Source organism: Thalassophryne amazonica, chromosome 5 (assembly GCF_902500255.1).
Source record: "Thalassophryne amazonica chromosome 5, fThaAma1.1, whole genome shotgun sequence".
Taxonomy (NCBI): domain Eukaryota; kingdom Metazoa; phylum Chordata; class Actinopteri; order Batrachoidiformes; family Batrachoididae; genus Thalassophryne; species Thalassophryne amazonica.
The window spans coordinates 126992341-127012860 of record NC_047107.1 but is presented as its reverse complement, the minus strand read 5'-3'; the positions used below and the strand labels follow the sequence as shown (position 1 = coordinate 127012860).

The window sequence follows — 20520 nt, the reverse complement described above, 5'->3', positions numbered from 1 at the left end:
TTCATCCTGCTGTAACCAGGTTTCTGTAAGGCAGAATAAATCAATATTTTGATCAATTATTATATCATTTACTAACAGGGACTTAGAAGAGAGAGAGAGTGGGGAAAAACGGTTAGAAATGTGAATGGGTTGGTGGTGTACAGGGGGCTTGTGTTTAGAACTACGCTTCCTCCTCACAGTCACCCAGCCGGCCTGCTTTCCCGGCTGCTCGGGATCCGCTGGGAGGCAGCTAACAGCAGCTAAGCTACCTTGGTCTGCACTGACTACAGGGGCCTGGCTAGCTGTAGGATTTTCCAAGGTGCGGAGCCAAGTCTCCAATTCGCCCAGCCTGGCCTAGAAAGCTACGAATAAGCTACACTTATTACAAGTACCATTACTGCTAAAGGCGGCCGAGGAATAACTAAACATTTCACACCCAGAGCAGAAAAGTGCGGGAGAGACAGGAGAAGCCGCCATGCTAAACCGGCTAAGAGCTAGTAGCTGCGCTAAGCTAGCGGATTCCTAAAAACACACAAAGTGAATAATGTGTAAATAATTTAGAGGTGATTCAGCAGAGGGAGTGCTTTAGTTAAGGCAGGTGAAGATTACACTGGGAAACAAATCGTTATCTAGTTATCTAGATCAATCTAACTACGCAGATTAAACAGCTAACAGATACAGAAAAACACCGCTGTGCTCCGGAACAGGAAGTGATACAATACTGCAGTGAGAGCCAACCACCAGTAGAGACCAGTAGAGTAACAATATAAGTAAGTAATCTTTATTTATATAGCACTTTTCACAGACCAAGGTCACAAAGTGCTTCACATGATATAAATAAACAATAAAAGACAACACATACAATATACAAACAGTCAAGTAATTGAAACTAAAATGCTAATTTTAAAAAATTAGTCTTTAGTTGCTGTCTAAAATCATCCACAGAATCCAGAGAGTGAAGGGAACAGGGAAGCTCATTCCAGAGGTGCCACAGCTTTAAAGGATTTGTCCCCTCGAGTTTTGAAACAAGTACAGGGAACCATCAGCAGGTTCTGATTGGAAAACCTCAAGCTCCTGCTGAAAACATAAGGCTGAATCAGGTCCTTAATGTATTCCGGTGCCTGCCTGTGTAAAGCTCTAAAGGTCAGCACTAAGATTTTGTAATTTATCCTGTAAAAAACAGGGAGCCAATGTAGAGACTTGAGGACAGGAGTAATATGCATTATCCTGTGGGTGTGGGTAAGAAGTCACGCAACAGAGGTATGATATGAAGCATGGGGGACCAATTTTTAGGGGAGACCGTTCAGTCCGGGACACCGGTTTTTAAAGAGCTTTTTAATAAATTTGATGAAACATGGAGTAAAATTTAAACATTTATGACTGTACTGACCCAGATATTGATTCTACCTCCTTTTTGAAGCCATTTTCATGGTTGTATCATCACAAATGTCATATCATTACATCCACCATATGATGAAACCACCTGGGTGGGTGGATGGCAACCATCCAGACAGACAATGCTTTCTTTCCCACATCTCAAAAGTAACCACCATCTGCCTACTACAGCCAAGTTAAAAATGGGCGTCCCTGTGGTCCTTTCCAGTTGCTGGGCTCCTCAAGACTGAGACACCTATGTGGTTGATCATGACCACAGAAAAGCACCACATGTCCAAAATGTGGCAGCTGACAGTCCCTCACAGTGTAAGTCATAATTCTCACCTGAGTGTCCATAAGTAACCATTCAGTCATTCCAGCAATACCCAAAGATCCTCCAAAGGGACCAAGGCCCAAACGCATCCAGTCAACATCTTGGGTTACTGTTCAGTGTCCAAGTCTCATACAGTATGACAGGAAGCACCAGGACCCAAAGGACTTTGGGTTAGGGTTAGGCTCCAACAGCATGCATCATGACTCATCAGCTCCACTCAGGTGTCTACTGATCTCAAAGGCTGAGGACCCAGAAACAAGTGAATGTTTCTAGACGTTAAACAGTTTCTCGATACAAATACACTTCTGACGGCCGAATCCAGGAAGTCATCAATAGCTTGGATGTACGTCTCGATCCAGGCCAAACTCACATTCTTCACTCAGTTTTCAAAGTGCTTCAATCAGGGTATCTGCTGATTCAACAGTCAATCAATGGATAGTTCAATCAAAACGGGCCTAGAAGACCAAAAATGTGACTGTATATCAGGGGTGGGATGAAGTCACTCTCAAGTCATGAATCAGCAAGTCTCAAGACATAATGACCACCAGTTTTTTGCAAGCTGACTTGAGACTTGACTTGGGACTTGCAGATTGATGATTTAGATTTAAAGTGACAGGGTGAGGGTATTCCTGCCTTCCCTCCTTTCCTTCTTAGGATGCACCACTTCACTGCCTATGGGATATTTGTAGCTACAAACTTTATCTGTTTTCCAGGCATCTGAAAAGCTGCATAATATGGTCTTTAAAAATCATGGGTTTGGTCTTCATATCCTTTATGGAGACAATGGGAAATTGCCATATTTGCTTCTGCACTGATCAGAAAGTTGAGGGAGTATTAATAGGAAAAAAGTATACTTGTTGCATCCGATGGAACAGGTATTTTTTGTGTAGACTGTGTTTCTTGTATCAGGATGTTATTTGTATTCATGTGAGTGAGCAGCGTACAGTCTGAGAAAGGCTTTGGGAGAGTTTTAGGGTAATTGTAAACCGCTGCATTAATTTCTGATGGATGATAAAGTACGGGCCATGCTTCAGTCAGGGCTTCAGTCGCTCTCTGCTACTACCACTGAGCAAGGAGTAATAATACTTCTGCTTTGAGGAATCATTTAGTGGAATCATTTTTGCTTCTCAAGTTCTTTTAGCGCTACTTCAAACAGCAGGGCTGATTATGTGAAGGTTTCATAATTGCTTGTAATATGTTCTTTATTTGACAAACACTTTCCTCTGAGCGTATTGGAAGGACAAAGCCATTTCATTTATTTGTGCTACATACAGAAGATGTTTGAATTTCAGATCAAAAGATAAATATTAAGTAGCAAAAGGCTCCAGAGGCAGGATGAGTTCAGGAACCTGTGGGAACCTTGCGGGAGAAATTCAGCCTAATGAATTGAGAGGAACTTGGTCATGCAGCAAGACATTGATCCAAAACAGAACAAAAGACTTAATCAGGGGGGAAGCGGAAGGCTGCAGACCGTCCACATCAATCCTTAGACCTTAACTCAACTCAACACTTTGACTGAAGATGAAACTGAAGGAAGAAACTGATAAACAGATAACAACTGAAAGATGCTCACATTTCCCCCAGTTGTGGCAGATTGATGAGTAGTTCTGAGGGATGAGGATGGACAGTTTGTCCGGCTGATCGATTGCCATCCAGGCAAGATTAGATTCTTGCAGGAACTGTGCTACTCAAAAAAAAAAAAAAAAAAATTGTTCACGTGCCTCCATCATATTAAAGATATACTGCTCTTTTCTGACTTTGACATTCTTAAATTCTATGCATGTCCTTGAGTGCATGATGTATGATGTTAGACATGTAACGTAATTTATTTATTTGCAAGTAAAGTGCAAACGTCATTTTTTGGGAAATAACATCAGAACAACTTTAACATCATTAAGGGCCCCTTCATACATAGTGTGAATTTGGTCAAAGTGCATACGAAGTGTGCATGAAGCAGGAATCGTATGCAAAACATGTAAATTCGTAGTTGCCTCGAACGCCTCATAAACCTGTTGCTACAACTATTTGCACACACCAGCAGCTGAAAGACAGAGTGTGCGCTGTGCGAGCCCATCGAACCCTCTCATGGCAGGTGTCGGCCAAATTCCAGCTGGCACACACGAACATCTAACACCACTCGTGTGACATTCAGAAAATGTGTGGCCATTCGCGCTATCATCACCAAACAGTCAGCAGACGATCACTGTCGAGCTGGAAGTGAAATTTGGGCCCCACAAGTGTGGCTTTGCAAAACAGCAACACACATGTGAGGTGCGAGAGTGTGTTATGCTCCCCCCATCCATAAACATGTGGTGCAGGGGGGGCGGGAGTGCACTTCATCAGCTGCTGATATATGGATGTACAGATGGTGTGTTGGTGTGTGCGCTGGACTGACAGGGGGTGTGTCCACCCACAGCAGCTGCTGTTGGATCTCTGTTCTGGACAGGAAACATGTACCGTGTTTGGATGGACATGAACTTTCAACTGTCCACTGTGCCACACGTGTGTCTGCTTGCTGTCTTCACGTGGACATACATAAAAACATATATCGCTGTTGCAACAGGTGTGCACAAGCCATGCATGTTGACAGGCTGCCCCAGGTGACAATGGAGCATCAGATCATAACACACAGCAGGCGATCTGACTGTCACGTCACCCACATGGACACATGCGTGGGGCCGGCTGGACACACTGGACCAGTAGATGTGGACATGATAACAGCGCACTGCTTCATTAATGTCATTTCATGACTGTACGTCTGTGACCATGGGTCATCTACAGACGAACAGATGGTTCATACTTGAGAAGAGGGTTTTTTATGGTGTGTGGTTTTATTTTTTAATATGTCCATCTCATTGTTGATTTCAGGCATTTTCCCATACTGCTTACAGGCCAGCGATAGTAGCGCAGTGGTAAGGTTTCGGGCCGGCAATCAGTAAAGTTCAGGTTTGAATTCTGCAGCAGCGCGATGTGGTTCCACACGTACCAGCTGTTTTTATTTTTTTAATTATTCCACAGCCGCGGTGTGATGTGGTTACACATGCTCCAGTTGCTGGCACTGTGTTTGTGAGCGTTCACAAAACCTTCGCAGCAGGATCGTACACGCCTGCCCATCGGTGCGATGTTTTCATGGTTTGCTAATTTGAAATTTTGCCTGCTGTTTCGCCGTTATTCGACCAAATTCGAACTATGTATGAAGGGGCCCTAAATGGAACAATCTGTTCTTTTTTTTTTTAAAGAACAGAGAAAGAGAAAATGCACTGCCACCTGCTGGTGGCACAGAGTCATACTAGTGCAGGCTTTTTGACTGCTGCTAAGGTCCTGCTGATGCTTTTTATTTGAACACACAAACACATCACGGGCAGCACATTCTGTTGATGATTTTCATGTATTCATCAAATATACATTTATGTTGGAGAAATTCTCTTGAAAATTGAAAGGACTCGTGTTGTGTGCAGGGATGAAAGTTGCTCGTCCGAGGCGGACCCCTGCGTTCCGGCTTACTTTCATCCCTGCATCCAGGACCCTGGGTGGTTCCACGTTGTGGGGGATTCTCCCTAATCTGACCAATAATCGAGTGGTCTGACTCATAGGAGGCGATGTTCTATGTTGTTTAACACATCTGGATGCAACTAAACCCTGACATTCTAAAAGCTAAAATTTATTAAACTCAAATATCTTCATTGTGCAGTATAAACAAATGATTTGCTCGTGTTGTTCCATGACATTCAGAGGGGTCTGTGCATGTAAAACATCATATTACACACACACACACACACACACATACACACACAGGTAGACAACTGGTCATACCGTCCTCTCTTCCATGACACGTCCTTGCCTCTGGGTGTCCTCTTGGCTGTCAGGTGGTGGGGAGACACTCCGGCCCTGAGGGTCCACCCAGCTGTACACATGGTTGGTGATGTAGCCTCCTGGGATGCGACCCATGGAGCAAACTGACATGTCCAGCTTCTTACATCCCTTCAGCACCTGCACGAGGAGAGCGGCGAGGCCGATCTGGTTACTTTGTTTACTAATCGTGTGAGAATCAGTGGTTTTACAAACACCAACGAAACTATGCAAATCAGTTAGTCTTTCACAGTTTTTTTATTATGATTGTGGACAGTTTGTGGAAAAATCTTGAGGCAAAGCTTTCAGAGATGATTTTGACTGCAAGATGTTCAGTGTGGAAACCATCACCTCAGACAGTGTTCTGATTTTACACTGTGTTTTTAAGGGGTCGACATACTGTCATAGCCATAGGAAGAGGATGTCGGTTGGGGGCGGGCGGGCGGGGGGTGGTGCTATCCAGGGGTGTCCCACCATGCCACGAAGAACACAACACATCCAAAATGACTATGCACAGTGTTAAATTGCATAAAATTTACTGTAATTAATTTTAGTCCCCTACACTGTGACAGGGCGCAAACATCAAGCACACACACATATATATTCTAATAGCCAAGTGGTCTCTGTGTACGTGTGTGTGTATGGCTTTAATCACACAGAAACCCGGGACAGCTGACATTTGCCATTTTCCATGTTTATGTATGTTGGTTCAAGGATGAACACTGCGAAGACGGAAAGTAGATAGGACAAATATTTTTGGAGAAAGTATCAATTTTAGCAAACGAGTAAACAATGGAAATTGTGCTTCAGTGCACCATAGGAGTTCAGGTATTGTGTGTTTTGTAGTTCAATTGGTTTAATTTTAGTTTCAATTTATTTACATATATATAGCGCCAAATCACAACAAGGTTGCCTCAAGGCGCCTCACACAAGTAATGTCTAACCCCCAGAGCAACAGTGGTAAGGAAAAACTCCCTCTGAGGAAGAAACCTCAAGCAGACCAGACTCAAAGGGGTGACCCTCTGCTTGGGCCATGATACAAATATAAATTACAGAACAATTCACAAAACAAACATACAGGAAATGTTGCTGGTGCACAGGTTGGTTTCTGGAACAGATACCACACCCATCCCTGGATGGAGCTGCACCTCAAACTGAGAGAAAAGAAAAAAGCAGAATCAAGCATCAGAAAGACAAATACAGTGTAATTTGTTAGCATTACGCAACAAGAAAACAACAAGAAAAACAGAAGAAATACTAAGGTGATCACCGGCCACTAGCTCTAAACTTCACTAAAAGACCCAGAATTTAGGTAAAGTTGAGGCCGCGACCCGCTCTGTTTCCTAATAAAATGATTAAAAGAATAAAAAGCATAGAAACATACTATGCCAGTATGTTAGCCATACGAAAAAGAAAATAAGTGCGTCTCAAGTCTGGATTTGAAAGTCTCCACAGAATCTGACTGTTTTATTGATGCAGGGAGATCATTCCATAGAACAGGGACACAGTAAGAGAAAGCTCTGTGGCCCGCAGAGTTTTTATTCACCATCCTGCAAGGCAATCTTCTAAGGATTTTATGTGGATGAGATTACCAGCAGTTATCAGCATGTACAACTGAGTATCATCAGCACAGCAGTGAAAGGTAATCCCAAAACACTGCAATATGTGCCCAAGGGGTGCTATATAAAGGAATAAATGCAGAGGGCCTATGGACCCCCTGTGGAACCCCAACTTTCATGTCACTAAGGTTAGAGGTAGTGTTACTGTACAAAACACAGTGAGAACAACTGGTCAGGTATGACGTCAACCATGCAAGGGCACTCCCAGTAATCCCAAAGTGATTCTCCAGCCTATCTAGTAGAATATGATGATCCACTGTATCAAATGCAGCACTGAGATCTAACAGCAACAGAACCGTAGTGGTGTCTGAATCCATTGTAAGCAGAAGATCATTCACCACTTTAGTGAGAGCGTCTCTGTGGAATGATATTTTCTAAAAGCAGACTGCAGTGGCTCAAAGAGATTATTCTCAGTAAGATAGTCTACGAGCTGCCGTGACACCACTTTTTCCAGAATTTTAGAGCAAAATGATAGAATTGATATCGGCCTATAGTTTGTCAATACACTAGGGTCAAGATTAGGTTTCTTAAGTAATGGTTTAATCACTGCAGATTTGAAACATTTAGGAACAGATCCAGAAGCTAATGAGAGATTAATCATTTTCAGCACAGTCGGCCCGAGAGTGGGTCACAGGTCCTTAAACAGTTTTGTTGGTATAGGATCAAATAAACAGGTTGTGCTTTTTGTTGACATTACGAGTTTTGTCAGCATACTTAGTGAGATACTGTCAAAATCTGTAAATCTAGGTAATATCTCAGTAAGGGCGCCCACATCAATAGCAGGGTGTAATAGCTGGGTTAAGGCATGCTGGGATATGCTCAACCTAATGTTGTCTATTTTCTACTCGAAGTAATCCAGGAAATCTTGTGCTATAAAAGGAGAGTGAACTACAGGTGGTTGTCCATGTATAAGTGTTGCCACTGTGTTGAACAAGAACTTTGAGTTATGCTTGTTTTTGTTGATCAAATCAGAGTAGTAGGTCCACTTTGTAGCCAATAATGCATGCTTATAGTCTAAGATAGCATCACGCCACGCAAGGTGAAATACTTCTAATTTTGAACTACTCCATTTCCGTTTTAGACCTCTAGCCTTATGCTTGAGGTTACGCAAGTAGTCAATAAACCAAGGTGAATGTTTTTTTTTTTGTTTGGTTTTTTTTGGGGGGGGGGGGGGTTTAACAAAGGTGGGCAATCATGTTGAGTGTAGTTTTGAGCACTGAGTTTAAACTGTCCAAAAGACGGTCTACTGACTGGGCATTTTCCAAACATGAAGCTAAGATATCAGGCAGTCTAGCTTCAGTTTCAGTCGTAGTTGAGGAGTTGATGCATTGCCGTAGTGATAAATAAGGTTGTTGTTCCACTAAACATGGCAGTGAATAAGTAAGTGATCAGAGACCACCAAAGCAAGAGGCATGATGTCAATATTCGTGACAGCAATACCACGTGGGGGAACCAAATCCAGGGTATTTCCACTATAATGTGCATTGAGTCCTGAATGCATTGCTGAAATCCTAATACATCCACAATTTCCATAAATGATTTGCAGAGGGGACCAAAAGGCGTATTTATATGAATGGTAAAATCACCAATAATCAGAATGTTATTTGCACTCGTTGACAAGTTAGAGCTGAATGCAACAAATTCATCTAAGAATTCATAGTATGGGCCAGGGGGCCTATAAACAGTGAAAAAGTAATACGGCTCAGATGAGATGCTCAAATGAGTTATATTTGTGACCCCCAACAGCTAATAAGCTAAACCTAGATTTATAAATAAGAACAACACCCCCGCCTTGCTTGACATCACAAGGGACAGGACTAAATGTGTACAAAGGTAGGCAGGCCTCATTTAAAGGGAGGACAGCTGTAGGTTTAAGCCAGGTTTCACATAACCCAATCATATCTAAATGATGGTCCATAATTAGACCATTAATCAACAATGATTTTGAGGATAATGATCTTTTGTTAATGAGACCCAGACTAAAGACCTTTGTGGGGTTGAAGGTTGGACTGTTTGGGTTTAGGGGTGGTTCCAGAGTAGCATATATAAGATGCCTGGAAGTAGGTTTAGGTTTGAGACATTCCACACAAGTTGTAGGTAGCAGACACAAAAATCTTTGATATTGCTGGAACAGCCAACGGGCCAGCGCATTTAGTCAGTCAAGTGTCATGTTGTCGTTACCATGTGTGAAAAAAGTATTGTGTTTGATGTCTTCTGCCACCGTCTCCCTTTATGCGTGTGTCAAAATTAAAAGCACCCGTGTTAAGGATTTTATATATATATATATATGTTATCACTGTTAAACATTTGTACCTTTTGTCTTCTTTCTGATGAGAACGGTGTTGTGCTGTTTGCACTTAACCCCGAGAATGTACGTGTTATTCAACCTTGTTTTAGCATGCTGGGGTCAGGCTGAACTGGGAGTAAAAGAACTGAAGGTTGTTTTGACTGTTATGACGTGATGCTTAGTGTGAAGACCAGGACACTCCAGGCAGATGCAGAACAGCTGATAACTGCAACAGATGAACGAGATGTGCTGACCTTCGACGAGTAAAAGAAAGAAACTGTTTTTGCTTACAGCTGCACTTATTGACGTGTGTGTTTATGTTACGGGAAGAAACTTGTCTTGCGTCATTCCCCCACCCTTAGGACAAGTTTTTGTTCATGTGATGAGGGATTCACTAATAAAAAGAGCGAAGCGCAGGCCAGACTTTAGTGTAGCTTTGGTGTATAGCCTGACTGCACTCCGCGCGTAAAATTTGACTTTCTGTCTCACTGGTGGTTCTTGACTCTGTTTGTCTTATCAAAGGTTTTAAGAATGTTTGGAGGAGAAAATACCCAACAACCCGCTTGCAGCAGAATGCAGAAACAAAATCTCTGCATGCATGCGACTGGGAACAGGTGACATTTGCTGTTTGGCATCCTTATGTATTATAGGTCAAGGATGAATGCAGCCACAAAGGAACGTTGCTAGGACTGCTATTTTTCAGAGAAACTACAGATATTAGTTAACACTGGTAATTACATTATAGACTAACATGCCATTCCAGCAGGGGGTGGTAAATCGTCTTTATATTAAAACATATGTGCCTGATTTTATTTAGTAAGTTCAATGTAAGTACATAATATACTGTAATTGCAAATGCATTAAAAATACATGGATGAAACAAGAAATTGAAAACACTTATTTCATTTTTTGGTCCACTTAAGAATCAAATTACAAAATAGAAGTCATAATAAAATAGTAATAATGATAATAATTGTGTATATATGATAACAAGAACTTAAACAATTTCTACACACATTAACACGGTAAATTAACATTTTAAAATTATGCAATTAACAAGAAATAAAAGAGGTGAGTTCCTCATTTAAAAATTGTTGAGGTTGAAGGTTCTAAAAACATTCTGGACTCACACATCATTCAAACTCATTACACAAGCTTTGCTTAATTTATTACTGCCCTTGAAAAGTGTCAGCTGTCAGATTTATTGTCTGTCTGATATTTTGTAGTCTCTGGTTTTGTTTTCTGTTTATTATGTATTTTCTGGTTATCATACCTTAGTCATGTGGAGTTGTAGTTTCTGTCCAGTTATTGTTTTTCCATTGTGTTATGCTTTTGTTTCTGGTTTTATTTTCTGCTTCTTATTAGCTAGTCTTTAGCTGTTTCATTCCTTTTTGTTCAGCACATTATATGGTTGTCTTGGGTTTTGTTTTCTGTTATGCTGTTTATTAGCATAGTTACTTTGTTATGTTTATTATCTTTGAGACTTGTAGCCATGTGTTGGGTTTAGTATGTTATCTTATTAGTCACTGATTGTGGTCACCGTTTGTTTTTCTTTCACTTACACTCTTGCACCTGTCTGTGTCTTCTTTGTCTCTGTTTCCCCTGTATGTTCACTTACACTCTTGGACCTGTCTGTCTCATCTTTGTCTGTCTGGCGTGATCACTCCCTCTCTCTCTTGCCCCTCTTCCCTCCTCTTGGATTCACCTGATTACGCCTCCCTTCTAGAACATTCTTCCACACGTGCACCATGTTCCCCTAATTACATCACCTGTGTATTTAAACCCGTCACTTTCTTTACTCCCCTGCCAGTTTGTAGCTATCTTTCTATCCTCCGCCAAGCCTTTAGTCTTTGTCTTGTTTTTGGCTTATTGTGTATCGACCTTCCTCTGTTTTCTGGACCTTATTTTTGCCTAAGCCCATGTTACAGTTTCTCTCCGTGTTTTTGAACCCAGCCTGTCTTTTGATCACATTTTTTTGTCTTGCACTTGCCTGTACCTCTGCTTCCCTACTTGCCTTCCCGTGTACCATACCCCAGCCAGTCCAAAAGATAAAGATTATTATTTACCTCTAGCACTTTGTCTTTGAATCTGTCTATCTGTGCCATGCATCCTCGAGCTATGTCATCAGCTACCTATTTTATAATCACTACCTAATCTAGACCCGTGGATCCCCACAGACAACATGCTAATATACATTATCAGCATCAACAATTCAATCGATGCTTGGAAAAAGGTGATCAAGTGCTGTAACAAACACTACCAGATAAAATACTTATTCAGAATTGTGAATTATTCTCAATAGCTTAATCAAACATTAAATATTTATGTAAATAATAACAGAAAAACAATTTCACATGTTTTAATGCCTTTATTTATTTATTTATTACCTCCACCAATGAAGTTTAAGTAGTTTATGATATTGCCCCATTTGTTTATTTATTTGTTTGTTTGTGAACAGCCTGGACCTCACAATTTTTCATATACACGTATGGTTATGAAATATTTACTGAAGATTTAAATCCTGATCAGCAAGAACTGAATCAATTTTTAAGGTCACAGGTCAAAGCCAGGAAAATTATTGGAAAATTTCAAATGTCAATGGAAATTAACATTGCTGTTAAGATTTCACATGTTAATTATATACAAAATGTAATGTACATTGATGTAAATCATTTCTGGCAGGTGTCCCTCCCCCAGATTAATTTGTTGCCCTTCATTTGACCTGATCTAGACTTAACTCACTACATGACCAAGACCACTGCAGTAAGTATGAAGGGAAAACTCCCTCAGTGTGTGTGTGTGTGTGTGTGTGTGTGTGTGTGTGTGTGTATATATATATATATATATATATATATATATATATATGTATATGTATCATTAGATTCAGTAGATTCTCACAAATCCAACAAGACCACGCACTCTTAAGGCTATGAAATTGGGCTATTAGTAAAAAAAAAGTAGAAAAGGGGGTGTTCACAATAATAATAGTGTGGCATTCAGTCAGTGAGTTTGTCAGTTTTGTGGAACAAACAGGTGTGAATCAGGTGTCCCGTATTTAAGGATGAAGCCAGCACCTGTTGAACATGCTTTTCTCTTTGAAAGCCTGAAGAAAATGGGACGTTCAAGACATTGTTCAGAAGAACAGCGTAGTTTCATTAAAAAGTTGATTGGAGAGGGGAAAACTTATACGCAGGTGCAAAAAATTATAGGCTGTTCATCTACAATGATCTCCAATGCTTTAAAATGGACAAAAAAAAAAAAAAAACAGAGACGCATGGAAGAAAACGGAAAACAACCATCAAAATGGATAGAAAAATAACCAGAATGGCAAAGGCTCATCCATTGATCAGCTCCAGGATGATCAAAGACAGTCTGGAGTTACCTGTAAGTGCTGTGACAGTTAGAAGACGCCTATGTGAAGCTAATTTATTTGAAAGAATCCCCCGCAAAGTCCCTCTGTTAAATAAAAAACGTGCAGAAGAGGTTACAATTTGCCAAAGAACACATCAACTGGCCTAAAGAGAAATGGAGGAATATTTTGTGGACTGATGAGAGTAAAATTGTTCTTTTTTGGTCCAAGGGCCGCAGACAGTTTGTGAGACGACCCCCAAACTCTGAATTCAAGCCACAGTTCACAGTGAAGACAGTGAAGCATGATGGTGCAAGCATCATGATATGGGCATGTTTCTCCTACTATGGTGTTGGGCCTATATATCGCATACCAGGTATCATGGATCAGTTTGGATATGTCAAAATACTTGAAGAGGTCATGTTGCCTTATGTTGAAGAGGACATGCCCTTGAAATTGGTGTTTCAACAAGACAATGACCCCAAGCACACTAGTAAACCAGCAAAATCTTGGTTCCAAACCAACAAAATTAATGCCTCGCAGATGTGAAGAAATCATGAAAAACTGTGGTTATACAACTAAATACTAGTTTAGTGATTCACAGGATTGCTAAAAAAGCAGTTTGAACATAATAGTTTTGAGTTTGTAGCATCAACAGCAGATGCTACTATTATTGTGAACACCCCCTTTTCTACTTTGTTTTACTAATAGCCCAATTTCATAGCCTTAAGAGTGTGCATATCATGAATGCTTGGTCTTGTTGGATTTGTGAGAATCTACTGAATCTACTGGTACCTTGTTTCCCATGTAACAATAAGAAATATACTCAGAACCTGGATTAATCTTTTTAGTCACATAGCACTACTATTATTCTGAACACTACTGTATGAGCGTGGTGCTCTAGTATTTTAATGTTTTGCAATAAAGGTTCAACACAAAGTGTGTGTCAGCATACAAGAGGGAATTGTTTCCTGGACTGTCTGTGTGTGTGTGTGTGTGTGTGTGTGTGTGTGTGTGTGTGTATATATATATATACAGTTGAATGTAAAAGTTTGGACACCCCTGATGATTTCCATAATTTTCCTTTATAAATCATTAGTTGTTTGGATCAGAAATTTCAAGTTAAATATATCATATAGCAGACAAACAATGATATTTGAGAAGTGAAATCAAGTTTATAGGATTTACAGAAAGTGTGCAATAATTCTTTAATCAAAATTAGGCAGGCACATAAATTTGGGCACCCCAACAGAAAAAATACTTCAGTATTAAGTAGATCCTCCTTTTGGAGAAATAGCAGCCTCTAAATCAATCAATCAATCAATCAAATTTTTTTTTATATAGCGCCAAATCACAACAAACAGTTGCCCCAAGGCGCTTTATATTGTAAGGCAAGGCCATACAATAATTATGTAAAACCCCAACGGTCAAAACGACCCCCTGTGAGCAAGCACTTGGCTACAGTGGGAAGGAAAAACTCCCTTTTAACAGGAAGAAACCTCCAGCAGAACCAGGCTCAGGGAGGGGCAGTCTTCTGCTGGGACTGGTTGGGGCTGAGGGAGAGAACCAGGAAAAAGACATGCTGTGGAGGGGAGCAGAGATCAATCACTAATGATTAAATGCAGAGTGGTGTATACAGAGCAAAAAGAGAAAGAAACAGTGCATCATGGGAACCCCCCAGCAGTCTACGTCTATAGCAGCATAACTAAGGGATGGTTCAGGGTCACCTGATCCAGCCCTAACTATAAGCTTTAGCAAAAAGGAAAGTTTTAAGCCTAATCTTAAAAGTAGAGAGGGTGTCTGTCTCCCTGATCTGAATTGGGAGCTGGTTCCACAGGAGAGGAGCCTGAAAGCTGAAGGCTCTGCCTCCCATTCTACTCTTAAAAACCCTAGGAACTACAAGTAAGCCTGCAGTCTGAGAGCGAAGCGCTCTATTGGGGTGATATGGTACTACGAGGTCCCTAAGATGAAAACTGAAACTGAAAACTGAAAAACTGTTTATTTCGAACATTTGATACAACAACAATTACAAGATAGATCAGTAAAGACAACAACAAAAAAGTTCCTACTGTGTACCCAACATGTCCGAAAAGGGGTAGGGTGAAGCATCAGCTTATTTATCCCTACCCCTTCTTCCCCACAACCAGTAATACCCTTTGCCACATATACACATAGATTCCTACACACCTAAACCGATATCAATATATATATATATATATATATATATATACATATACATACACATACACATATATATATATATACATACACACATCAACATACATACACATATACATACACATATATACACATATATATACACAAACATAAATATACACCTACACATACCTACTTACATACAAAATACTATATATTTACAAGCTGAATCAAAAAACAAAAACACCCTAACCCTCATTACCCTTCCTCCTCCCTATACCCAGAAAAAACCATATTTTTGTACCACTGTTTGAACTGGTTCATGCTTGGACATTGCTTGAGCCCCACTCCCAATCTGTTCCACATCCTCACCCCACAGACAGAAATACAGAAACCTTTTAATGTTGTTCGTGCCCACTGATGCTTTAAATTAAATTTCCCCCTCAGACTGTAATCCCCTGATCTGTTAAAAAACATATTTTTAATATTTGCTGGAAGTAAATTGTTATTGCTTTATACACAATTTGTACTGTTTGAAAATGAACCAAGTCTGTGAATGTTAAGAATTTGGATTGTAAAAATAGTGGATTTGTATGATCTCTATAGCCAGTATTATGAATAATTCTTATAGCTCTTTTCTGCATTACTGATAGTGATTGTGTTGTACCTTTATAAGTATTACCCCATACCTCTGCACAGTACTGTAAATATGGTAAAACCAGTGAGCAGTAAAGAATGCGGAGTGAGTTGTGGTCCAGAATATGTTTCACTTTGTTTAGAACTGAAATGCTTCTTGACAGTTTACTTTGTATATGTTTTATATGAGTCTTCCAGTTTATCTTAGCATCTATTATCACCCCCAGAAACTTATTTTCATGTACCCTTTCAATATCTACCCCCTCGACTTGTAACTGAACCTGTATGTCTGTATTACAATAGCCAAATAACATGTATTTTGTTTTACTTAAGTTTAATGATAATTTGTTTCTGTCAAACCATATTTTCAATTTTCCCATTTCTATACTGATCCTCCTCAGTAACTCCTGCAAATCCCCCCCTGAACAAAAAATGCTTGTGTCATCTGCAAATAATACTAATTTTAATATTTTGGAAACATTGACAATATCATTTATATAAATTAGAAACAGTTTTGGACCCAATACTGACCCCTGTGGGACGCCACAAGCATTGTCCAAGCATGATGATGTATATTCCCCCAACTTCACAAACTGTTTTCTGTTACTTAAGTAGCTTCTCACCCAGTGCAACACCAACCCCCTAATCCCATACTGTTCAAGTTTATTGATTAATATGTCATGATTAATTGTATCAAAAGCCTTTTTAAGGTCTATAAATATTCCAACTGAATGTAATTTGTGGTCTATGGCGTTTGTAATCTCCTCAACTGATTCTATTAATGCAAGTGATGTTGAACTATGTGCTCTGAATCCATATTGACTATCAGTAAGTAATTTATGTTTATTTATGAATTTGTCTAATCTATTATTGAATAACTTTTCTAATAATTTGGAAAATTGTGGAAGCAAAGAAACAGGTCTATAATTTGTGAAGTGGTGTCTATCCCCAGTCTTATACAGCGGCACAACCTTAGCTATTTTCATTTGATTGGGAAATTTACCGGTTTGAAATGATAAGTTACAGATGTATGTTAATGGTTCTACAATCCATTCAATGACCTGTTTTACCACCACCATATCAATTTCATTTAAATCGGTAGATGTTTTATATTTACAATTATTCACAATGTCTATAATTTCATTTCCATCCACTGCTGTGAGGAACATTGAACAGGGATTTCTTTCTATAAGATTATTATCCCAATCCTCAGATTGGGAATCGGGAATTTTTTCTGCCAAGCTTGGTCCAATATTTACAAAAAAATTATTAAAACCGTTGACTACCTCATCCTTATTTTCCTTCTTGACATTATTATCAATGAAATACTGAGGGTAACTCTGTTTAATATATCCCATATTCCTTTAATATTGTTTTTGTTATTATATAATATGTTACTATAATATTCCTTCCTACATACCCGTATAATATTAGTTAATCTATTTTTGTATTTCTTATATCTATTTTCTGCCTCTTTAGTCTTTAGTTTTATGAATTCTCTATACAGTGTATTTTTCTTATTACATGCATTTCGTAACCCTTTCGTCATCCATGGTCGAGCTTGGATTTTTTGTTTTCTGTAGTCTTGTTTAATTGGACAATTTTTATCATATAATGATGTAAATATTTGTAAAAAAGTTTCATATGCACTATCAACATCACTTTCACTGTATACCTTTTCCCAGTTTTGCTCCTGTAAATCCTTCTTTAGTGTGTTCATGTTTTCCTCTGTCCGCACTCGCCTGTATTTTATTTTCTCCTCTGGCTGATTCCGCCGATGGTTTCTATTATAAACGATGAAAACTGGTAGATGATCACTAATGTCATTGATTAATAATCCACTCACAGTGTTATTCTCAATATCATTGCTGAATATATTATCAATTAAGGTAGCACTATGGGATGTAATTCTGCTTGGCCTGGTGATTTTTAGATATAAACTCATACTGTACATTATACTGATAAATTCATCTGTTATTTTATGCTTATTTGGATTGAGCAGATCAATATTTAAGTCACCACAAATGAACACAGTTTTTTGATTAGTTTTTGAGAACATTTTTCCCATACAGTCAGTGAATGTTTCAATACTAGATCCTGGTGCTCTATATATACAGCTGACTAATACATTTTTGCTTTTTTCTTCACATATTTCAATAGTTATACATTCTAATAAGTTATCAATCACAGTTGTCATATTGTCTACTATTTTATAATCCATGTTCTTATCCACATACACAGCCACTCCTCCTCCACTCTTATTTTTTCTGTTTACACAATTAAATTCATATCCATCCAGTTCAAAATCCATTCCTTTATCTTCATTGATCCATGTTTCTGATATAGCAATTATGTTAAATATTTTTTTAAACTGACTTAAATATTCTTTAATGTTGTTAAAGTTTGCATATAGACTTCTGCTGTTGAAATGGATTATTGATAATTTGTTATCCGTTTTAATGATCCGATTAAACTGTTCATCTGTATAATAGCAACAACTGTCATTGATATTTGAGAAGAAATTATTGTCCGGGTCTATATCGTGCTCCAAGTCCAGTACATTGTGGTCTGTGTATTTAAATGTTCTCAGTTCTACTTTTCCATGATCAGCAGTCCTTTGAGTTATATCCTTCTTGTCTCCAGATGTAGATGAATAGGTAGCAGATGAATAGGTTCCTCTGGTCTGTGTCATGGTGTTGTGATGTGTTTGTGTCCTCATACCTTATTTGTCATATTTGTCCAGATCCTCGCTTTAAGAAACACTATTGTTCATATTTGTCCAGCTCCTCGATGTTCCTTATTGCCATGACTTTTGCTTGTTCTGGTGATCCGTTCAGTTTGATGAATATTTTACAGTTTGAAGTCCATGTGTGCTGGATTTTTCCCTGTTTCTTCAAGAAGCGTGCTTTCCTGGCGATGTCGGCATTCCGTTTGGTGAGATGTTCATTGATGAATACGTTTGTCCCTTTCAGTTTTCTTCCTTGTTTTAACAGTGCTGTTTTGTGTTTTCTGTTGATGAATCTCATGATGACGGTTCGTTTATCACCGTCATTTCTCCGGGGCAGAGGGTGGCACGCTTCAATGTTATTTAAATCCATTTCTATACCTTTAGATAGGAGGAAATCAGCAACCTGTTTTTCCACAGAGCTGACCTCCTGTTCACTGGGCTCCCCTCCGCTCTCATCTGTTACCGCCCGTGCGTAGGACCGTGGTTTGATGTGAAGACCTGTGATGATGACGTCGTTAATTCTGGTGTACTGCTCCAATTCAGCCACTCTATTTTCCAGCTGCACCAGATGCCGGTCTTTCTCGGCATTCTGGAGCCGTAATGCCTTCACCTCCTCCACCAGATCCATGATTGATTTCTGTTGCTGCTTCACAACAGAAATCTCCTCTGATAGAAAGTCCAGAGATTTTTTAATATCGTCACCTTCCTCCGCTGTCAGAACCTTCTTAGGCCCCATGGTCGGCTTATGAGCAGCTTGTCGATCGCCGATGTTAACAGCCTGCGTTGTTTGTCACCGGGATGGATCTGCACTGCGCTGGTGCCGCGCGGCCTCGGTGTTTCCGCGCTGATGGATCCGCGGTGGCTGCACGAGGCCTCGGGGAAGCGGCTTTAATGACGCAGCGCGCGGCCTCAGTGAATTCACCACGTTGGGCGGGCCTCGGACGTTGTTGCTGTCCAGTCGCGGGGCTAAGTTGCCGGTTGAGGTGTCCGGGTTGGCAAACACCGGCGTGGCAGATGGCAACTACAAACACCACCTCTGAAAACTCAGGTACAAACTTTTTGCAGCTCGCTCTGACGACACGCAGCTCTGACTGACTGTGACTGACGCCGTACTAACCGTACAATCAAGATAAGATGGGACCTGATTATTCAAAACCTTATAAGTAAGAAGAAGAATTTTAAATTCTATTCTAGAATTAACAGGAAGCCAATGAAGAGAGGCCAATATGGGTGATATATGCTCTCTCCTTCTAGTCCCTGTCAGTACTCTAGCTGCAGCATTTTGAATTAACTGAAGGCTTTTCAGGGAACTTTTAGGACAACCTGATAATAATGAATTACAATAGTCCAGCCTAGAGGAAATAAATGCATGAATTAGTTTTTCAGCATCACTCTGAGACAAGACCTTTCTAATTTTAGAGATATTGCGTAAATGCAAAAAAGCAGTCCTACATATTTGTTTAATATGCACTTTGAATGACATATCCTGATCAAAAATGACTCCAAGATTTCTCACAGTATTACTAGAGGTCAGGGTAATGCCATCCAGAGTAAGGATCTGGTTAGACACCATGTTTCTAAGATTTGTGGGGCCAAGTACAATAACTTCAGTTTTATCTGAGTTTAAAAGCAGGAAATTAGAGGTCATCCATGTCTTTATGTCTGTAAGACAATCCTGCAGTTTAGCTAATTGGTGTGTGTCCTCTGGCTTCATGGATAGATAAAGCTGGGTATCATCTGCGTAACAATGAAAATTTAAGCAATACCGTCTAATAATACTGCCTAAGGGAAGCATGTATAAAGTGAATAAAATTGGTCCTAGCACAGAACCTTGTGGAACTCCATAATTAACCTTAGTCTGTGAAGAAGATTCCCCATTTACATGAACAAATTGTAATCTATTAGACAAATATGATTCAAACCACCGCAGCGCAGTGCCTTTAATACCTATGGCATGCTCTAATCTCTGTAATAAAATTTTATGGTCAACAGTATCAAAAGCAGCACTGAGGTCTAACAGAACAAGCACAGAGATGAGTGCTAAATAAATGATAAATGCTTCCTATAGCTTCCAATGATAGCCTGGATTCTGGTTGAAGGTATTTTGGACCATTCTTCTTTACAAAACATTTCATGTTTGTTGGTTTCCAAGCAAGGACAGCCCGCTTAAAATCACACCGCAGATTTTCAATAATATTCAGGTCTGGG

General features: G+C 39.7%; 1 protein-coding gene across 1 annotated transcript in view; it reads right to left on the bottom strand.

Moving 5' to 3' along the window:
* The window catches only part of LOC117510012 (whirlin-like), a 274252-nt gene that overhangs the window by 132321 nt on the left and 121411 nt on the right, over positions 1-20520 (bottom strand). The window contains exon 2 of the mRNA XM_034169619.1: positions 5501-5677. Within this exon, the coding sequence (XP_034025510.1) occupies positions 5501-5677 (177 nt within the window). The remainder of the gene's footprint in view (positions 1-5500; positions 5678-20520) is intronic.